Source organism: Solea solea, chromosome 4 (assembly GCF_958295425.1).
Source record: "Solea solea chromosome 4, fSolSol10.1, whole genome shotgun sequence".
Classification (NCBI taxonomy): domain Eukaryota; kingdom Metazoa; phylum Chordata; class Actinopteri; order Pleuronectiformes; family Soleidae; genus Solea; species Solea solea.
The window spans coordinates 17534371-17554411 of NC_081137.1; the positions used below are offsets into that span (position 1 = coordinate 17534371).

The window sequence follows — 20041 nt, forward strand, 5'->3', positions numbered from 1 at the left end:
GGACGTGTGTCGCATTTATTCAGTGTTTTCCGGAGCTCCAGCTCCTGAGGTCATTCACATTTGTGAGCGATCACACTGTGCGACATACAAATTAACGCCGGTAAAAAAGACTGATGGAGTGATGTGACTCGAGCAGCTGACAGTGTAGCAGCATGTGGCCGGTGTTTGTTCAGTTGGACGTCAGGAGACAGCTCACTTTCCCTGTGGCCTCGAGTCAACTGACTGAGTAACTGTAGCAAGGTGATTTTTCTGTTAATCTGGCGCCTCAGTTCTGCTTCTTGGCAGTCGCGTACACTGACACCGGCTGACCTCAAAAATGTGTAGCTCTTTCTTATTATACTTTTTTTCTCTTTTTTTTTCTTACCAGTCCCCTTGGCAAGGTGCATGTGCAGTGTAGCGTAGAACCTTTTTTCGCTAAATGATAAATGGACAATACCAGGAGAATGCCTGGATCATGCAGGTGAGGGGATGCTTACTTTTTTTTTTTTCAAACGGGCCTGGACATTGATTTGACATCTGGAAAATGTCCACGATGACATTTGTCCATTCTAAAGTAACCCTCAGTGCAGATTTGAAAAGATTTGTATTTATTGCATCCTTGTATGGGTCTGAGCGTCTAAAGTGTATCCATGCGTCACTAATGGGATTGCAGGGCCTGGCCTTGTGCAGGACAGAGCCAGTGGCCATTCTCATCTTAAATGAGGAGGATCAGATGGCCGGAGTGAGGCCACGGGCTTGCGGCTGAGCCCCCTCTGTATGATCCGACCGTCTGCCGGTCATTGAGCCAGACCCCACCAGCCAAACCCTCCCCTCTAGAGGATAGCAATGAATTAATTAGGGCCGTACTAAAGGCGAGTCTGACCAGCGTGTGTGTTGCTGTGTGTCATAAAGGGATGAGATGGGGTTGAATGGGGTTGGGGTTGGGGGGGGGGTGTGGGGGTTTTGACAACAGGTGGTGTGAGGAAGAGCTGAAACCTCCTCCCCCTCTTTAACGACTCAGCACAGTGGCCATGGGGGCTGTGGAGAACAATAAAGGCCCTTTGCTCCAGCCGTTGTATCCAGTCATGCCCCATTATCTCTCTGAGCTGCCGATCACAAGCAGCGCTGCACTTCATTCACGCAGACGCTCTGTTAGGTGACCTTCAGCGTTTGCCACGTATTAAAATTCTTAGCGTTTACTGGACTGCACGGGTGAACGTTTCTATTTATATACTGTGTTAAGCTCAGTTCATGGGTTATGTACAGCCTACGTGGTTATCGACAGTCTCGTTGCGCTTTATTGGATAGGGATGATGGATAAGGTTACCGTCATAAAAGTGTGTGAAATGTGTCGATATTCATAATTATTGTTGCCGAGCATCAGATAATTAAAGATGGATTTTTGCTCCTGAGTGAAGTTTGTCTTGGAATCTCATTGTAGGCGAAGGAAAGAGGAATCATGCCATTATGGTTTTTTTTTGTTTGTTTTTGAATGTTAGAAACCGTTTCTCTCTGATTAAGAATGGGATTCATTGAGATTCATTGGTCGCGATTTTACAGGATGCAAATGACGGCCCAGCTTGGGCTCATTTAGGCCAACAATAGCCCCCCCCCGACACAATGGCAGTGTGGTGTGGCTGTGTTGCTTCAGGGGGTAGAGATTTAAGAGAAAGATATGCGAGTGAGGAAGTCCAGCTGGAAGCCTTATCAGATGCCGTTTCATACTCCTTTAAGGCATCGCTAACAACGGGCAGGTAATCACAGCAGCAGGAGTATGCTCCCCTGTGTCAGTGTTTGACAGGTAAAATTACCTATGGCTAAGCCCCGCCCTCCGAAAACACAGATGGGCTAATCTCTTTGAATGTCGCAGAGGAGTTTGCAAAAGCACTACTGCTGTAACAAAGCCTTGGTGTCATTGAAATAAATGAAGCACCTCTGTTTTTCATGCGCTGCTAATGTTTTTCTGAACGCGCCCACAGGGGCCAAGAGTGAGGTATCATGGGAGAACGCGGTCGGCGCAGAATCGCTCAAGAAAAGCAAAACAAAGGGCAGTTATAATGAGATGCAACAGGGAAATGGACGGATACAGCGCGGCATGACAGTCATAGAGTGGGTATGGCACAAGACAATTCCAACAAGTCGACCTATTAATCACAAATAACGTGACGAGCAGAATACACGTGAGTGAGAGGGGTGTCAGGCATCAGCCGTGACAGACGGTGAACACGGGAGGACGATTGAGATCAATACACGGTTCGAACGGAGCAGTCGGACACAATCAGGGGGTCATTACAGAGTGGATGGAATGGAATGACATTCGGGGGGGGGCTGTCTGCACCAAAACAAGTCTAGGTGAATCTGCAACATTGCCATTGAAGCTCAAACAGGAATGGCATTTTGGGAGCCCTGAAAATCTCAAAATGCCACTCTTGCGACAACCACTGCGCTCACTTTGAGGAAACGATGACGTCATAATCCCACTGCCAGCTTGTCGTCTTCCTCCTCCGCCTCGGAGCGTATACGTTGCAATTAGAGCTGAAACAATTCATCGATTACTAAATTAATTGACAGGTTCATCGGTTTGAAGCTTTTTTTCATGATTAAAGCAAGAGTTCCGATTGTTTAAGCTTCTTAAATGTGACTATTTTCTTAATTTCTTTGCTCTGGAGAACAAAGAAATCATTAACAGTTAATAATTTTGGTCTGTGGACAAAACAAGACATTTGAGAACATCATCATTTCCAGGTTTGACGCGTCAACATTTTGACATATTTTATGAACGAGAAAATAATCAACGGATGAATCGATTATGAAAATAATCGTTAGTTGCAATGTATAATTAATGTTTCGTTCCATTTCCCTTTGGATGTGGCCCAAAGCAACAGAGGGAGCAGGGACTACATTTGGCTTTGTCTTGTTACCAAGCAGAAAAAATCGGGTGGGAAATCATGCTGTTTGTGGTCAGTCATGAACTCAACAACTTTATTTGATTCTCATCACTGAACAAGATGTGGCGTAATAATGACACGCCAGATTAGTGTTGCAATTGAAAAAAAAAATAATAAAATGTATAACATAAGACATAAAGCAAGAAATTGAAGTGGAGGGGGAAGTTGTAGAACACACTTTTGATTTTCGCCAGCTCATTTTAATGATTCCAATTGGCCCGAGTCGATCTCGCAGGACAACTCATTCCAGGAACCGGACAGATCAGTGCACTAATTGGATTCCTCTCTCTGCTGATTCTTAATTGTGTGTTTTCGTGATGCAAAATGATTGCGTATGCCAAGAGGGACTTAAAGCAAATATTTGCTATAAACAAATAATAGAATATGATCCCAATTAGTGTAACGTTAAGGACTGTTTGTAGCTGTGGTATGAAGAGCATCGACTGTATATTATTGGTTCAGTTCAGTACGGTTAGCCTTATTGAATGGGCTTCATTGAAAAATTGCTGCTTTTTACTTCTGAAGAAAATAATTTTTTTTCCTGTTTCTCCTTGAATTTGCCAACAGCGGTTGTAAAGTGAGAACACAAATATCTGCAAAAGCCACACCGGACATTTTTTCGAAAACTGCCAGTCAAGTTGACTCCATCGTCAGATTTCTTTAGTGAGCCCATGTGAGACCACAGCAGGAAAAGCTCCAGATAAATCACAGTGAGTGAGTGAGTGGATGGGTTACTTCGGCACCACCACCGCTCGCATGAATGTTGAGGCGTCTACACACAAAACAGTGAACTTTGCAAAACAGCCAGATTCAGCTCGTTGTGGGATTTCAAGAGGAATTTCATGTGGATTTAGGCACATTTGACCCGTTTTCAACTGGTGAATACTAGAGGCTGTGGACAGCTGTGAAAAAATGCTTATTGATTTCGGCTCGCGTGCATTTGCACAAGATCCATTTCTCCTTAAGACGTGCTAGAAAAAAGGTCAGCGAATTGGGGCTTAAGTCATTCAAGTGGAGCTAAATGGATTTCTGCTTCAAGATCCATCTGTTTTTTTTTTTTTGGAGTTTGTTGACAGGGTGGAAAATTGGAACTGTTGCTCTTCCCCTCCCCCCCCACAGCCACGCCACCTCTGCCACCAGCTCCTCCGGCCCTTTTAACTGCTGTGGTGTGAACAGGCACGACATGCTATAAAAAAAAAGTGGCATCTATGGGAACACATTGGCCTTTGTTTGACTGGTTAGGGTTTTCGGGGCCGTAAGATGTGTTTACAGACAGAAGCAGCTGACGGGGGGGACGGGGGGCAGCAGCTGACTGTGCCAACTGTGTCCAACATGAAGACCCTAATGTCAGTTAGTCAGGTAATTCACCTTCTTCACCTCTCGGGCACGACAGTGAGCCGGGGTGAAAGTGGACAGTTTTAAAGAATCAGCAAGTCATCAGTGAAAGCGCACACATGCCGTGAGTGTGTAAGTGACATGTGTGTAGTGTGTGTGTGTGTGTGTGTGTGTGTGTGTGTGCTTACACTGCTGAGACTAGTGACAGGACTTACAAGATGGCGAGACAGCAGAGAAAAACTACCCGCAGACAAAAGCTACTGTCAGGCTTCTCCCCGCTCCTGCTGCAGGTTTCTGGCACTTAGCCACACATCTCCCGGCAAACATGTCAGGTAGACATTTTTCACAAATACTGGAACAAACATTTAAGAACTTTGGCTGCAAATTCAGCTTCACACTCCACGACTCCAGCCCCAGAAATAGCACTGTCAGGCCCCTGTGCTGTTTTGGCTGCGTTTGCTGTCGGACAGGTATAGGCGTGCTGATTGAATTCGAAGCATGAAGTCTTTGGCACTAACCAATCTGTATTTTAAACCAGAATTTGTTGCATTTTTTAAATTAATCTCAGGATTAATTCAATTAATTTTCACGCCAAGTAACCAAATGTCAAAAGATCTGACGTGGATTGTGGTGTAGTTTCATGCAACACGTTGTCTTTTAATGGTAAAACCTTTATATCTTTTCCTTGCTCTAACCACAGGAGCTTTTTTTTTTGGGGCCCAAATCTAACCACATTTTACCCACTGTGTCGAAACCGAACCACATTCATAACTAAGGCTGTCATCGACCCTCATTTCCACAAAAGGCGCTACGGGTCGTGTTGATTTTATTATCTGTGCAATGAGACTCTTCTTTGGAGACAGGCCAATAAGTAATGTCATTTTGGTTTAGAGAATACTTTCAATTATCGCTATCAATGTATTGTTTGAGGAGACATGATTGGGCATGACATGAATTGTTTGGTCCAATTTACTCTTTTTACTCACCCGCACATTGCTTCATGGCAGTGGTGCTCTCTGACACAGTGGTTTTGTCGGTCTAAACCACCGTCGTAAAAAAAAAAAACAAGCACAAAAACGCTGCTCCGATCACTTATTGTCCGAGTGGAATTCCTGAAGCTTCTCACTGCAGTGGTGAATAATTAATGGCTTGTGTGACAATACATGTTGAGGGTGAAGGGCACCCATTGTCACAGACGGCTCGGTGCAGCCCATTCCCCTTGAGGTTTGAGTTAAGGAGTTGTTCCTGGTTTTCCAGATGGGTGAACTACAGTAGCCAGATTGGACTGGTGGGTCAGCTAAGGGCAGTATGGGGCAGAAGGGTTGGGGGGGGTGGACTTCAGCCGCTTTACAATGGGCTTCTCAGCAATTCCCTGTGACCCTCTTACCCCGCTTCTATAGGGTGCACGACATCGGGCCATTACTAGATTAAAGTAATCCTCTTTTCAGGGCCAGACAATTGCTTTATTAGCTGACCACACACGTGAGCCTCGACCACCTATGTAATTGTATTGTTGCAGGGGGCCCTTGGGGTCCCGGGGTGGGTGTCATCAGCGAGGGGTGTGGAGAGAGAGGGAGGGGTGGGGTGTTGTTTTCGGCAGCTCTCGTTAGCATTGCCATGCATACATTACTTCCACAGAGCGTCTTGTTGAAGCCTTCAGGAAGGTACACCCAACTTAATTACAATCAGATCAAGCGATAAATCAGAAGTTTGCATCTGGTTGTGTAAAAGCAGCTCCCACCGCCTCCCTCCCTTCGTAGCATATAGTCCAGATTTCCTCTTCCTCTGAATCTCTCTCGCCTGTCTTGTTTTCATCAGAAGTCCCATCAGAAGGTTGTTTCATCTCTTATTCTTCTCATTTTCTAAAGGCATGGCACATTTCCAGCTGAAAAAAAAGATAAATAAATATTGAATAAATAAATTAAAACCCCTCAAAATCCACTCCAGAAGATTATCTTTTGTCTGTCACTCGGACGAGAAAACCTTCACCTGATAATTTATTCAGCTTTATGAGGAATAGGGAGCAACCTCTGTGGCGCTGATGTAAGTATTGTCAAACAGTCTTTAGGGATAATGCGGGTCATTTGTAGAGACGCGGCTCGTGTCGGTCTCTGTCATTGATGGTCGTCACATCTGCGGTGACAGAACGTAAAATAAGACATACTTAACCTTTTAGAACAGACTTTTAGATTGAAACGCATACATTTTTGGTGAGAAATGAGCCAATAAATACACAGTATCATCAAGCTGAAGGACTCGACTTGGGCTAAATAACCTAACGACCTTCGTTGTGCTCCGTCTAACCCGTCTATCCGATCTATCATGAGCCCACACTATCATCCATTCCCATTAAGAGATACAATCATTGTTAAATATAGCTTTTTGATAATGCGATACCATTGATCCAAACTAAACCAAATAGGTTTAATTCTAGCGCCTCTCGGCAGGAGGTCAGCAGTCAAGGTGGTGGTGAGTGTCTTGCCCAAGGACACTTATTGCTTATCCTGCATCCACCCATGTTTGCATCATGACTTTGCCCATGCAGCCATGTTAACAAGTTACTATTATGGCAAAGTGGGATCAGGTACACATGCATGAATAGCACCGTAGCCATGTCTGTGTGACCGGGAACAGCTCTGTGGACGCTTAACTCGGAAAAGTTTGGTGAAGCCTTCAGGGAGGTTTCTCTCTCGCCACCAGTTCACTGTTTGGAATTCTTCCACTTTCTCGGAGGAAAAAAAATTTGAGATCCAGTGAGCCAGGTTGTTACTTTAAACCCCTGGGAATTACCGAGTCCACACTCTGCTGAGTTCGGTCTGCAGGTTGTCAGGGCTCCAGTGAGTCATGTGTGTGTGTGTGTGTGTGTGTGTGTCCCATCAGGGCTTGCAGAGATTAAAGTCATAGATGAAAAAAATGGCAGAAAAACACATGGACACACACACACACACACACACAGAGAGAGAGAGCCAACGTGGTGTGCCAGTGAAGGTTTGTGGTGGATTAACCTCAAGGTTGCTGGGTGGGTGAGCACAGCCGGAGCAGCAGCAACAGCTCACAATTGGAATGGGAACCTAACTTGATCCACACGTAGGTGAGCACTCCACTGGCTGGGAGATTGGAGGGATTTGCAATGAGATGAGAAGTTTCTCAGAGTGTGTGTATGCATGTGTGTGTGTGTGTGTGGATGTACATGCACACTTGTGTTATCTGTGTTTCTGCACAAACATTGTTTTGCTCAAAATGTGTAGTTAATGGGAAAGGTAGAGGGCGCTGACATGGGAATTAATACCCACACCCCCGCATACTTAAAATATGGCTGTTTTACTGCTGCTTTTTCTGCTCAGTGCGTATGTGTGTGTGTGTGTGAGATGGACAAATAAAGGGATGGCGAGGAGGTGGGTGAGTGGGGGGGGGGTTAGAGGATGCAGCATGAGGAATGGGAGGTTAGCCAAAGCTTAAAATAGATCTGGAGAGAGACACAAGCTTTGGTTTCAGGCTCGTTGCATGAAAAATCATGAACACATTAACTGTCAATACTGTAATTTACTGTGTATTTCTTCGTCTATTGTCTCAACTGACTAGAAATGTCAACAAAAACACAACTTCACTTACTTACAGTACGCTCACTTGCACAGTTTAATCAAGCTAAGGCTGTAGTCCGACTAAGACGGGCAATCGGACTACTTGCTGAGTACGCCATCTTACTGTTGGCTCTTTTCCGTCTAGTTCTTGATCAATGACCGGGAGGAAATTTCGGTGTCCGACTAACCGTATACATGCAGGAGTAATCGGACTATGAATAGCATCATCCAGGTACGTTAGTCCAACTAAGACTAGTAAAAGTTTAGTAGTACTAACATGACATTAAGAAAACCAAATTATTATCTTAACTAAAATTAGACTTTTACATAAGCTCAAGAAGAAATTAGCCCACTAACCTGCATGTAGTTTTTTATATCCGGGAGTGCAATTAAACACACTCTCACTTGTCATAATCGCATGTAAACTGAGCAATAAAGGATTTTTGACCAGAGGGAATGATGTCATTAAACGGTAATAATGATATGGCTGGGTATCAATATCTCTGTTGAGAAAATGAATTGATTTTAACTTGTGACACTATGATCTATTCTCATATTATTGTTGGAATGCTACATGCACGACTTACTGCAGGTCAAATCATCTACATGAGACTTCTGTGTAGCTGTGTTTTGCATCGTTTGTATCGCGTGCACTGTACCCCCCCGTGTGAAGCCTGAGCGGCCATCAACAATTAATCCTGTGGTCACATGACTTACGCACGTACACGCTAATGAGGTGCGCACAAGTTGGCCCGCTTATCCCCCAACCTCCTGTACCTCAGCGTGTATTTCATGTACTCTGGTGTACAACACCCACACCCACGCCGTCTCCAGCGTCTGTGTGGCTGATAACGAGTGCCGCCCCACTGGTGCGCGCGAGGCCCACGGTCATACTGGCTGTAGACAACACCGCTGCCAATTATTACGCCCCTCACCCTCCCACAGTCTGTTTCCTAATCCACCCTTACCCCCCCCCCCCGACATGTCTGGGTGTGACAAGACACTATGGAGGGCCCAGGCATTTATGAGCGCCCGAGCTGTGAAACATTGCACCTTGACAGATAACCTCATCTGTTTTCTCTGCATCAGTTGGGAGGCGAGTGTGCGTGCGTGCGTGCGTGCGTGAGAGAGAGAGATGGAGGTTTTTCATATTTTATTACTTAATTCAATTTTGGGCTGGATTTTTACACGTCGCCGTGCCGATAACACGTTTTAAAGCGCCGTAAACACTATCGGGGCAGGACACGAATAACAAATTGAATGTCATTTTCTTGGCTCTGCCGGATGATTATGTTATAAGAGGTTTATCTTCGCTAATAACGGGCTTAATAGTCAGCTTGCAATGCATCATTGTGACTTGTGGATTTCATTTCAGCCTTATCTGGGCCCAGTGGCTAATAATTGGTTTTCTTGCAGTTTGCTGCGAGAAACACCAGGGCTTTCACATCATTTTAATTTGCGCCGCACAGATTTTCTGTCAACTCCTGGCCGGGATCAATTGTGCAAACACTGCACTGCCCCACTGGACTGAATATTTGACTTATTATTATATCTAATACCTGATCTTCTGGCTAATTGCAGAACAAAGATGGTTTTTCCGATTGTTCACCTCCTTTTTTTAAGGTGAATATGCCTTTATATATATTAATGTGATGCTGCTGCAGTCATGGGGATTTAGGTTTAGCAGAGTTGTGGCAGCACTGGTGTGAAGAGGGCTTTGGGTGAGGGTGGTGGGGATTGGGTTGGTCAGGTGGGGTCAGGGCAGCTGTTGTGGCTGCTAAAAGTCCGCTGATGGGGCTAAACGGCAACAACAGTGGCCTGAGATTCTGCGCCAGCTGGCACGCTCGGGGACAAAACAGAAATCTGTGAGGGGAAAAATACATTGGACATTGATGAAGAGTTTGTGTACGGGTGTGTGCACATGTGCACGAGTGTGTGTGCCTGAAGGGGGAGTCGGATTGGACTCAGAAGGTGACCCTTCTGGACCCACGGTAGTAGCAGTAATTGAAATGCCCTGTCGTCGTGATTCTCATTCATTCAGCTTTATAGCGCCGGCCCCCTTTTTTCAGTGTTACATTTGCTCAAGGACATAGAAGATGCTGAGGCCAAAGAATCAAACGCAAGAATTAGAAAAAGAAAAAAGTAAAAGAATTACACAGTAAATGGGGCGGACATTTCGGCTCAGCTGACTGACAATAAAGACATTATAAGGGGCCAGTGTGTGAGTGCGTGTAATGCACTGTTGGGGGTTGCAGTCTCAACTATATTGGACTGAGCTCGTCATATTGGATGCAGACAGTGTTGTCATGTATTTGCTGTTGCAGCTGCTGCACAGCGTATCAGTGTTTGCACTGGATTGGGGCTGGGACGCAGCGGTGCTTAGTGGCAGCTCTGACATCTGTCTCCAACCAAGAGGCTACACCGACCCCCCCCACCCCCACCCCCCCCCCCACACACACACACACACACACACAAACATACACACACGCACACCAATATCCTGTGCGGGCCGTTTTCATCATGGTGAAATGCTTGATAGGGATCGGCAGGGGTCCACTCTGGATAATGAGAGCGGCTGATGGAAGGTGGCTTATGATGGAGGCCCCTGTTGAGCCCAAGTGCCAAGACAGATATTGCCTTTGGGAACGGTCCACACTTAAACGTGAGAACAGAGAAGGCATCTATGTGTAAGACTAACCAGGCTTGATAAAGGGATAAGGTGTGTGTTCACACAGAAGCAGATTGCGGCATGTCGGTACAAGTGCTAAGCTGACGGATTGACAGACGACCAGCTCAATGTGAGCAGCTACACTCGTCTTCCCCGACTCGTCTTCTTCCGTCCCAGTCTGGGGATGATCCATCACTGTGTCGCTTTGCACATCTGAATATTTATTCTCCGACTTCAATTTACTGTGGACAACCTCACCGCGACCCCGACATTAATCTCAATCATGACATAGTTGATGTCTTCGCCTGACCTAGATCCTTCTACGTGTCTATCTGTCCGTCTCCACAGGATGCGCACATAGTCGTCGGCACATTAAGAACAGCGATGATAAAGCCGTTTAATTAAAAGTGAGCCTGAGCTCAGCCCTCATCGCCAAAGGTGCTTTTTTTTATGCGCAATTAAATGTTCAAATGATGCCCCGGCACACATTAGGGGGTCCTGCTCCGTCTCGCGTGCGGTAAATCTCACCGATACAGTAACGCTCATTGTTTGAGGTATGATAGATAACCCTCCAGGGTGCATTTTAACATGCATAAAACTTTGAAGCATTTGCATTAGAGCACATGCAACTGTACCTCACATGGTGATCAATGCATGCAGATGGCTGCCATTTGTTTCTGTGTGACTAACGCGTGGAGTGACACACACACACTGAGAGCGACGTGCATCTGACAGCGGTACTAAATGACTCATGTCGTCGAGTCCTCGCGTGATCAGTGCATGTGTCGGTTGTGATGTCGCAGCATAGGCTGTCACAGAATGGTATTTAGAGGATGTGTGTGTCAATGGGATTTTACGAAATTGCATAATTTGCCAGATATTGAATGCAGACAGCAATTCAGTCAACGATCCATACTGAAGAGCCAATGTCATTCATGAGATTCTGTATTTTTACCCTACCTTGCTTTCGTTCTTTCGTCTCTGGAGAGATTTATTTATTTATTTATTTTTTTTGCTTTTCTCTCTCCAGTTTGTCTTTGCTGGAGGGGTGTGTGTGTGTGTGTGTGTGTGTGTGTGTGTGTGTGTGTGGGGGGGGTTGTTTTGTTACAGTCCACTTTAAAAGCTGAAGCCGTTCCATTAGATTCAAGTCAGGTCGTAGTTTGTCACTTGTAAAAAAAAACTCGTGCAGTGCGTTTGGGATCAGTCACAATGGAAGTTTCATCTCCTGCCAGGCGCCTTGAGACATGGGAGCCGTCGTTTCATTCATGGCGACATCTATAAATATCATCACCCCCCCCCAGCCCCCATTCCCGACAGGCACAATTTTTCAGCACACTACCGTCCGTCTGTTTCACGGTCAGTCGCTGTGTTAGTCCATGTCCACAGCACACAGGCAAACCAGCCCTTAAAGCAAATGTCTGGTACTTTTACTTCTACTAATAATGATAATAATTATTACAGTATGCATTTTTTTGATACAAATCCTACTTTTTATATGGATGTAGTATGATGGTAATACCATATTTCTAATGCTATTTCCAGCTTGGTAATAACGATAAGTAATAGTGTGTTATTAACGGGGATAGTATTAGAGCAATCATTTAAGTCATATCCATGGAACAGGCTTGTAATGAGAATGACTGTCACACTAACCCTTTAACACCGTCCGCATCGCTGACGACACGCGTGCACAAGCGCACTTTGTGTTACCGTAGTTGCGCGACAGTTTTTGGGAAAAATCGGGAAAATTACGACGGTTTCGGAAAGCTGCGATGTTGCACGTCAAAGCCAATATTTGGAGAGAGGAGTGGGAAGAACACCTGTACATACAGTAGACACCTGCACTGTTCCTATTTTGTCTATAACCTTTTTGTTTTTCTTCATTTTAAATTGTGAAAGCAGTATTTTAACATGCAGTAAATTGTGAATAACTGCCAGATATTGGAAGTTCCTCTGGAAAAAGTTTTTACTACAGGACATTATCTGGTCCTTTTATGGTTAAAATAAGCAACAAATAAAAATAAATACAGTATAGCAATGTTTCAAATTCATCCTTCCTTATGTCCCACACGACCAGGTATATTATTATTTAAATAGATGGTGTTGCCATGAAATGACTTCCCTATTACAAAAGGATTACCACACAATAACCACATTTTACTATATTGTAATATATATATTGTATTACCTTTGTACATATCAGATTAGACACAATCTGATCATTTTTTTTGTATAGTATGTATAGAATAGATTTCACTCCCTGTCTTTATTTACACGTTACATTTATTAGGTTTTCATTTTCCATTAGAAATATCTCTCTCGTCCTCTTATCTTGTATATTCAAACCCTTATCTCGTGTTATTGTGTGTGTGTGTGTGTGTGTCTGTGCTCATATTGAAGCACGCCGTTCAGCCACAGCGGTGGGGATTACTCCGGCTTTGTCGAAAGGGGCTTAAAGAAAGGGTCAAAGTGCGCCCACTTAATATGGGCCCCCAAGGGCCCGCGTGGGGTAATTGCCAGTGCCTAATAAACTTTTTTTGCTCAGATGTGGTGAGTGCGGAGAGGAGAATGGGACGGATCCGTTGCCCCCGGAGCCATGATCTCAGAATGTGTGTGTGAGAGGTCATCACAGTGCTCCTTTAACCCTGTTGCATTGTAATTCAGAAACCCCCCCCCCCCTTTGCTTTTGCGTGACGAGACAGGTTCCTGAACAATTTAGTCCGGGTCTTTATAATCCGCTGTGAATAGTGATCGGGGAAAAGTGTGGGCAGCAGGTACGAATAAGGTCAGGGGTGTGGTTTGACATTATCATTCCAGGATTGGACGGGCCAGTGGGACGTGGGGTGTCCCAAATGCTGTGTGGCTAAGTAATTGGCCCTCGTGTACACACACACACCTGCATTTTATCTGGGCAAAGGCGCGTGCAGCCTCCGTGAGCTGACGAGGAAATAAAACATATCCTCCTCCCTCCTTTAACCACTCATGTGCCCGCCTCCTGTGACCTTGATTACCAACAAAACAGGCAGATTTATCTGCCGCGCGTACACACATCCACCCGCTCTCCTCGCCCTCACTCAGGGAGGACGCAGCGCTATCGTGACAACAAGGAGAAATGAGCGATGTGAGTGAGCTTGTGTGGACGGACGGACGGATGGATGGATATATGTACGGTGATAATAATTTTAATATCCTGAGGCTTTGTTGGCCTGTGGGTGGCATCATTAAAGGGAGGTGTGCGATTAATCACATGCGGCGCTGACCCTCCCCTGCTGACCTGTGACATTATAGCGACATTGGTGCTGACACACACACACAGCACCTGTAACAACACACATGCATATTCTGTATATATCAGAATTGATAGACGAGGTAAACGTTTGTTTTAGCCACTGAAACCTCTACGAGCATTTTATTCAATATTCCGGGGCACGATAACAAACCATATTTTACCCGAGTGTTTGTGTATTCAGTCCTCGGGGGTTTTCGCTTGTCAGGCGAGGATTTTGCCCAGGTGTTGTTGAAATATCGGGACAAAATGAAATTAGAAGATTTAGAGCGTTTACCTCGGGAAGAACCTTTTCCTTTTGTCTCGCGTGTGCTGCTGGTGAGACATACGCTGATTGTTTTGATGTGGATCTACTTCAAATGTCAGCAGCACATGGTGCATGACAATAAAGGGGGGGAAAAAATAAAACCCTTAAATATAAACATGTTAGTCAGAGAGTGAAATACTCTTCGTAGATGAAGTTTGCTTGTGGTTTTTGTGGGTCTCTCTTTTCAGCGAATGTGAAAATGTCAGTATTGGTTACCGTAACGTAGCAGACAGGTGTTGTGAGCGGTGATGTTCTCCTTCCTTTGATAAGCTGAAACACACACATCTGTCATGACTTGCTCTTCTGAGGTGAGGGAATGGATTTTTGAGAAATTTGAGTCAAGACTCGAGTTGAATATCATAATATCCCCCCCCCCCCCCCCCATGACTTATTGATACGATCAGTTAGACCGACACGCGAGTCAGGCCGTGCATCAATTAATCATCCGTCATCTCTTTGATGCCCCAAAATCTCACATCCGCCCATAGCTTCAAACAGAGTCGCTGCTTGACTTTGGAAACTTTCTCACACGAATGCATATACTGTAGGCGAGGCGGCGAATTGAGGTTTGGCCCCGGAAGATCAGTTTGACGGAGTCTTTGAGGAGATGCTGCTTAGGCTGGATAAGAATGCCACTCAAACCCTCTCTTAGGTTTATCCCCCCCTCCTTCCCCTCCATAAATCCTCCGAGTGGCTTAGACCTGTAGCCTGCAGGCCTGCAATTGTGTTGACCTCTTCTTTCCCAGTAGACCACCGTTGTCAGTGCTCAAGTCATTTTAATCTGCAAAACCTTCCACCGCACCTGTAATCTGAGAGGTCACGGAGCTCCCGAGAGTTAAATGAGAGAAAAATGACCAATACCTTCAGGTAACACGCTCAGTGGAAGTGGGTGGGGAGCAAAAAAAATGTGATTTCTCTGATAGAGATGTTTCAAACGGCGACTTTTGTTTATCTGACCGCACATTAACGCGTGTGTGCGTGCGCGTGTGTGTAATCGCTTTGAATAATTCACGACAGCTACAAGAAGCTTTCATTATTGATGTGCTGTGATTCCGCACACATGACACTAAGTCAATGACGGCCCCCTCCGGGACACATGCACACCGTGTTAAATCCAGTCATACAGTGTCATGCTTTGTGTTATCGCTGTTAGTCCGAACCTTAGTTTGATGCTGTGTCTTTGTGTAGGTAAATGTAAGCGTAAAACTGAGAGGACGACAGGTAAAATATACGGTTTTACGCGGATAAAAGAGAACATCGTGAACTGGGAGCTCCACAACCGATTCTCACCATCTCCCTGCTCCTTTGCTCTTTTCCTCCCGCCAGTTCTGAGAGACGACTTCCGGCAGACCCCCAGTGATGTGGTGGTAGCAGCTGGCGAGCCGGCTGTCATGGAGTGCATCCCCCCCAGAGGCCACCCAGAGCCGACCATCTCCTGGAAGAGAAACAACATCCGGGTCAACGATCGAGACGAGAGGATCACTGTGAGTTGATCCGAGTCTAGAAATATTTTATTAAGGGTTAAAGGTTGTGTGTGTTTTTTTTTTGTTTTCTTCATGTGTTACCTCCCTTAATAATTTACAGTTTACAGAGAACAAGTGTGCGAACCCGTTTGAAAGACGCACAGATAGACACTCGAGTGTGCTTGAATTAAGAATCCATGCCTTTAGTAAATAAAACTGTTAAATGCAAGTGAACCAAATAACCTGCATCACATTAACAAGGAATTATGGACTAATCGACCAGCAGCACTGTTCTTAGGTTCATTAGTTCATTCACAAGTGGCTCTTTTAATGTGTTGTGATGTTTGTTTTGGGGACCGGTGGTGGCTTCCAGCTCGTGAAGAGAGGCTTTTCCCTTTATGCCTTTAGCTGTGACTCCGGAATGTGTATTATTAGATACAAAAGATTTTATAATTTTACCTTTAGAGATCGTTCCAAAGGGTTCTCTCTTCTCTCTTCTTCTTCTCGCTGCTGAATAATGATTGTGTTCCACTGTTTTTTTGTTGGACACCCTCTTACCGTCCATTAATGTCTGTTGCAGCTGATGGAAGACAATGAGTTTGGACTATTGATGAGAGCATTGATTAAAAAACCAATCTAGTTCCATCACATCCAGTATTACTGCACATCGATTGCCGTTAAAGTTACAAAATGTAGAAATAGCTGCAGCAACAACACCGGAATGCAATGACGTGTGCCTCTTATTTGTGTGTTATATGCACAATGTATGCCTTCAATGAACAGAAGAATAATTGGATCTTCAAACTATCACACTGAGGCAGTGGAAGGTAGTTTCTATGGCGATTGGCCCGGAGCTAGACCTATTGTCAAACAGTGTAAGCGCGGCGCAGATGAGCCATCTGTCATGACAAACACTGAAAATGATGGAGTGGCTTCTTCCTCGACTAACATGCCCCAATATCCTTTTCCCAACCTCTTTCCATTTGTCTTCCTCCCCTCTCCTCCTCCTCCTCCTCTTCACACCTGTTTGTCCATTTCCTTCCCCCTGTGTTCCTACGTGACATTTTTCAGATCCGCGGAGGAAAGCTGATGATTTCCAACACCAGGAAGAGCGACGCGGGCATGTACGTGTGCGTCGGCACCAACATGGTCGGGGAGAAGGACAGCGATCCCGCGGAGCTCGTGGTGTTCGGTGAGTCACGGTTGCTTTGAGTCAACTTTGGTGCAATGTGCATACAATCATCGTTTGAAATCCAAATGAAATTGTGTTTACTTTTGAATAAACACAAAGGTCTCACAATGTTTTCTTGTTATTTCAGGCTAGGGCTGAAAATAAAATATGTTTACAATCAAAATTTGATTTAAAAACAAAAAAAAAACACCTCATAACATAGTTTTTCAAAGACAGTTAATCTTTTGATCGTATTACATGTGTCTAGAATACATTACATATTAAACTGAAGCTTTTATTGTGTATTTTACACAAATATATTCAAATTTATTTGATTTGGCAAAAACAAATTGAACTTAGATGATAATGACACAGTAATTTGTGAAAAAAGTTTAAATTGCAGCTTTTGTTGCCCTCTAGATGGCTGAAATCATAATAACCTTTTGTAATCCATGGTAAATGAAAAGATTTTTACAGGGAAGCCTCTCAAAACACACATATCCACTGTTCCCTGGATTCATTTTCCCTTGTCTGCTCGTTCATTCTTCAGCCAGCGATGCTGGAAGAGAAGATGAATGTTCTGCTCTCGGCTGCCCTTTTGCTTTGCTCTCTTGACCTCTCCCTCTTCTTTCCTCCTCTCTGAATCCCTTCTTTGCTCTCGACAGAGCAGCAGCAGCAGCAGCAGCAGCAGCAGCAGCAGCAGCAGCAGCGTTCGCTGTCTCAAAGTTTCTATTGATCCCGCGGAACGGATAGAAAATTGATATTTTTCTTCACCAAATCCCACCAACCCCCACGTCTTTGCCGCCGCACAGATGCCGTTCCATCTGCACACTGTGGCACAACAGTAAACCTAAACCCAGTGTGAAACACTCAATTCATCAAATTATAGTTGCAGAAAATGCATGGCCTGACATTCCCCCCCCCTCTTTCCATGCAGTATTACTGCCATCTGGGAAATTTGCACGATAATAACCATCACATATATGCGCCGATCTTTCTCGGCTATCGCAATTTATTATGATCAAGATGTACGGACTTACAATTTATATTTGTTTCTCTGGACAGCGTGTGTGTGTGTGTGTGTGTGTGAGACACTGGTGGATTGAATCTCCCATTCATGTAATTGCGCCTTCAACTGTCTAATCGCCTGTTTGATCGATTTTATGATGAATGCCGAGGTTCATTTGTGTCTTTGCAGGTGTAAGGAATGGGATACACCTTTTATTATTGACTGTATCCAAATCTGACCATTTATATCATAAATCAAAAAATAATTTTAAGACTTTTACAGTAGATTTGAGGATTTCTGGTCAGATTCGCTCAGAGAAAATAGACCAGATGCTGAAAGGACAAGTTTTCCAAAAACGTGTCCGTTCTAAACCTGCTGACAAGTCCAAGGAGTCCAACTGCAACTCGTTGTAATCCTCTTATTCCCCCATCCTCTGTCTCCATCTCACAGAGAGACCAGTGTTCCTCAAACAGCCGGTGAACCAGGTGGTTCTGGCCGACGACACGGTGGACTTTTTCTGCGAGGTGCACGGAGACCCGACTCCGACCGTCCGCTGGCGGAGAGAAGAGGGAGAGTTGCCTCGCGGCAGGTACGAAGGAAACAAAAGACTTGTGTAGTCTCCTCTGGTTCTGCATGATGCAGTGGAGGTGTCATTAAACTATGACTATTGTTTTGCAATGACACTTAAAAGTTATCTCCAGACTGGTGCCACAGAAGCGTAGAGAAACACATGCAGTATAATAGGATGTTTAACAGCTGCCAACTTGTGCCCTTTGAGCCTCCTGCACTTCCCAGACAGGAGCTTTCCCCGTCATGATACTCCTTCCTGTATCAGGTGACACGCTTTCCACACTTTGTGGATCTGATTTGCTGAATCATTAATGATCCCTCAGGGGAAACAGGGGAAAAATGTTCCCATGTTGTCAGCAGGAGCCAGATCTGTGTAGGCACAGAGACTCTGGGGGGGGGGGAGTGTTTGTCTGAGGCTTAACTCTGCATTGATGTCGCCTCTTTTCTTTATGGAATATTTAAAGTAAAGTATTTATGACTGGGAGATGGAAGCAAAAAGAGTCTTTTTGTAAAGAAACATGTAACACACACCATGAGTTTTCTTTTGTTTTGTTTCCTTGGTGTCTCTTCCCAGATTTGAGATCCGCAGCGACAGCAGTCTGCGTCTGACGCAGGTGCGAGCCGAGGACGAGGGCACCTACACGTGCGTGTCGGAGAACAGCGTGGGCAAAGCCGAGGCGTCAGGCTCCCTGCAAGTGCACGGTAAGACATGGGCTACTCTGCCGCGCATTGGAACCTGAATTCAGTTCACTTTGTGGTTGAGAAGGACAACGTAGGTGTACGTGGGTGTTAAAATTGGAGAAATATTACATTTTCCACAGCAACTCCTCTGTTGAAAACATAAATAAGTATGGTACAGTGTAGACAATCAAGGTCATTTTCCTAATAAAGGAAAACTGGAGCGAGAGAGCTGTTTGCTATCAAATAAGTGCAGCTTTGGCAGGATCTTTTTCTCGTGATAAAAAGTTTTCACGCTGATTTCACGAGTAAATAATTTGCACAGATGGACGGTCTTGCTCTGAGTCATCACACAATGCTCACAGCTCGTCAGCCAGCATGCTCTGTCATTAAAATGTCTGTCTTCTGATTAATTGGTTGCTTGCATGTTGGAAAAAAAAAAAATAAAATACCATTGAGACAACATGTTCTCCATTTTCTCCGACTTTAAAAAGACAAGGGAACGTTATTATGAAACGTCTAAAGTGTTAAGACTTGTAAACGCTGCCTATTAGAAGACAGACACAGCGGCGGCGTGCTGTGAACTCACAGTATAAAGGCGGAAGAAGTGAAAAGTGGACTTAAAGTTTCTTTTTCGAGCGTCCGCCTCGCCTCGTCATCCCTCTGGAGGAAGAGCCGAGATCAAAAAGCACCGCAATTGCATTGGAATAAAGTCAGTCCCTTGAAGAGACGTGCCCGGAAATGAGAAATCTGCCATTTGTGATGATAAAAGAGAATATTTATAGTTGTGCTCCGCATCAGTCGGGCCTTCTTCGTCACTGCACAGACACTTCTGACATCTGTCAACACGTTTACACTCGCATGCTACGTGTACGTGTACACGCGAGCGCCAATTAACAGACACGAAAGGAGACGCACACTCCCACTTATACGCTAAGTCACATTTGCTTTCCCGGCAGCGTCTGTTAGACAAATGGAAATAGTTTTACGTGTGGGTGACTGCAGCTGTAGTATTAGGGTTGTTGGAATAACACACACTGACTCAC

General features: G+C 44.8%; 1 protein-coding gene across 6 annotated transcripts in view; it reads left to right on the plus strand.

Moving 5' to 3' along the window:
• The window catches only part of robo3 (roundabout, axon guidance receptor, homolog 3 (Drosophila)), a 159656-nt gene that overhangs the window by 100814 nt on the left and 38801 nt on the right, over nt 1-20041 (plus strand). For all 6 annotated transcript variants that reach the window (XM_058627182.1, XM_058627181.1, XM_058627184.1 and 3 more), the window contains exons 3-6: nt 15431-15588; nt 16639-16759; nt 18198-18336; nt 18892-19019. In XM_058627182.1, the coding sequence (XP_058483165.1) occupies nt 15431-15588; nt 16639-16759; nt 18198-18336; nt 18892-19019 (546 nt within the window). The remainder of the gene's footprint in view (nt 1-15430; nt 15589-16638; nt 16760-18197; nt 18337-18891; nt 19020-20041) is intronic.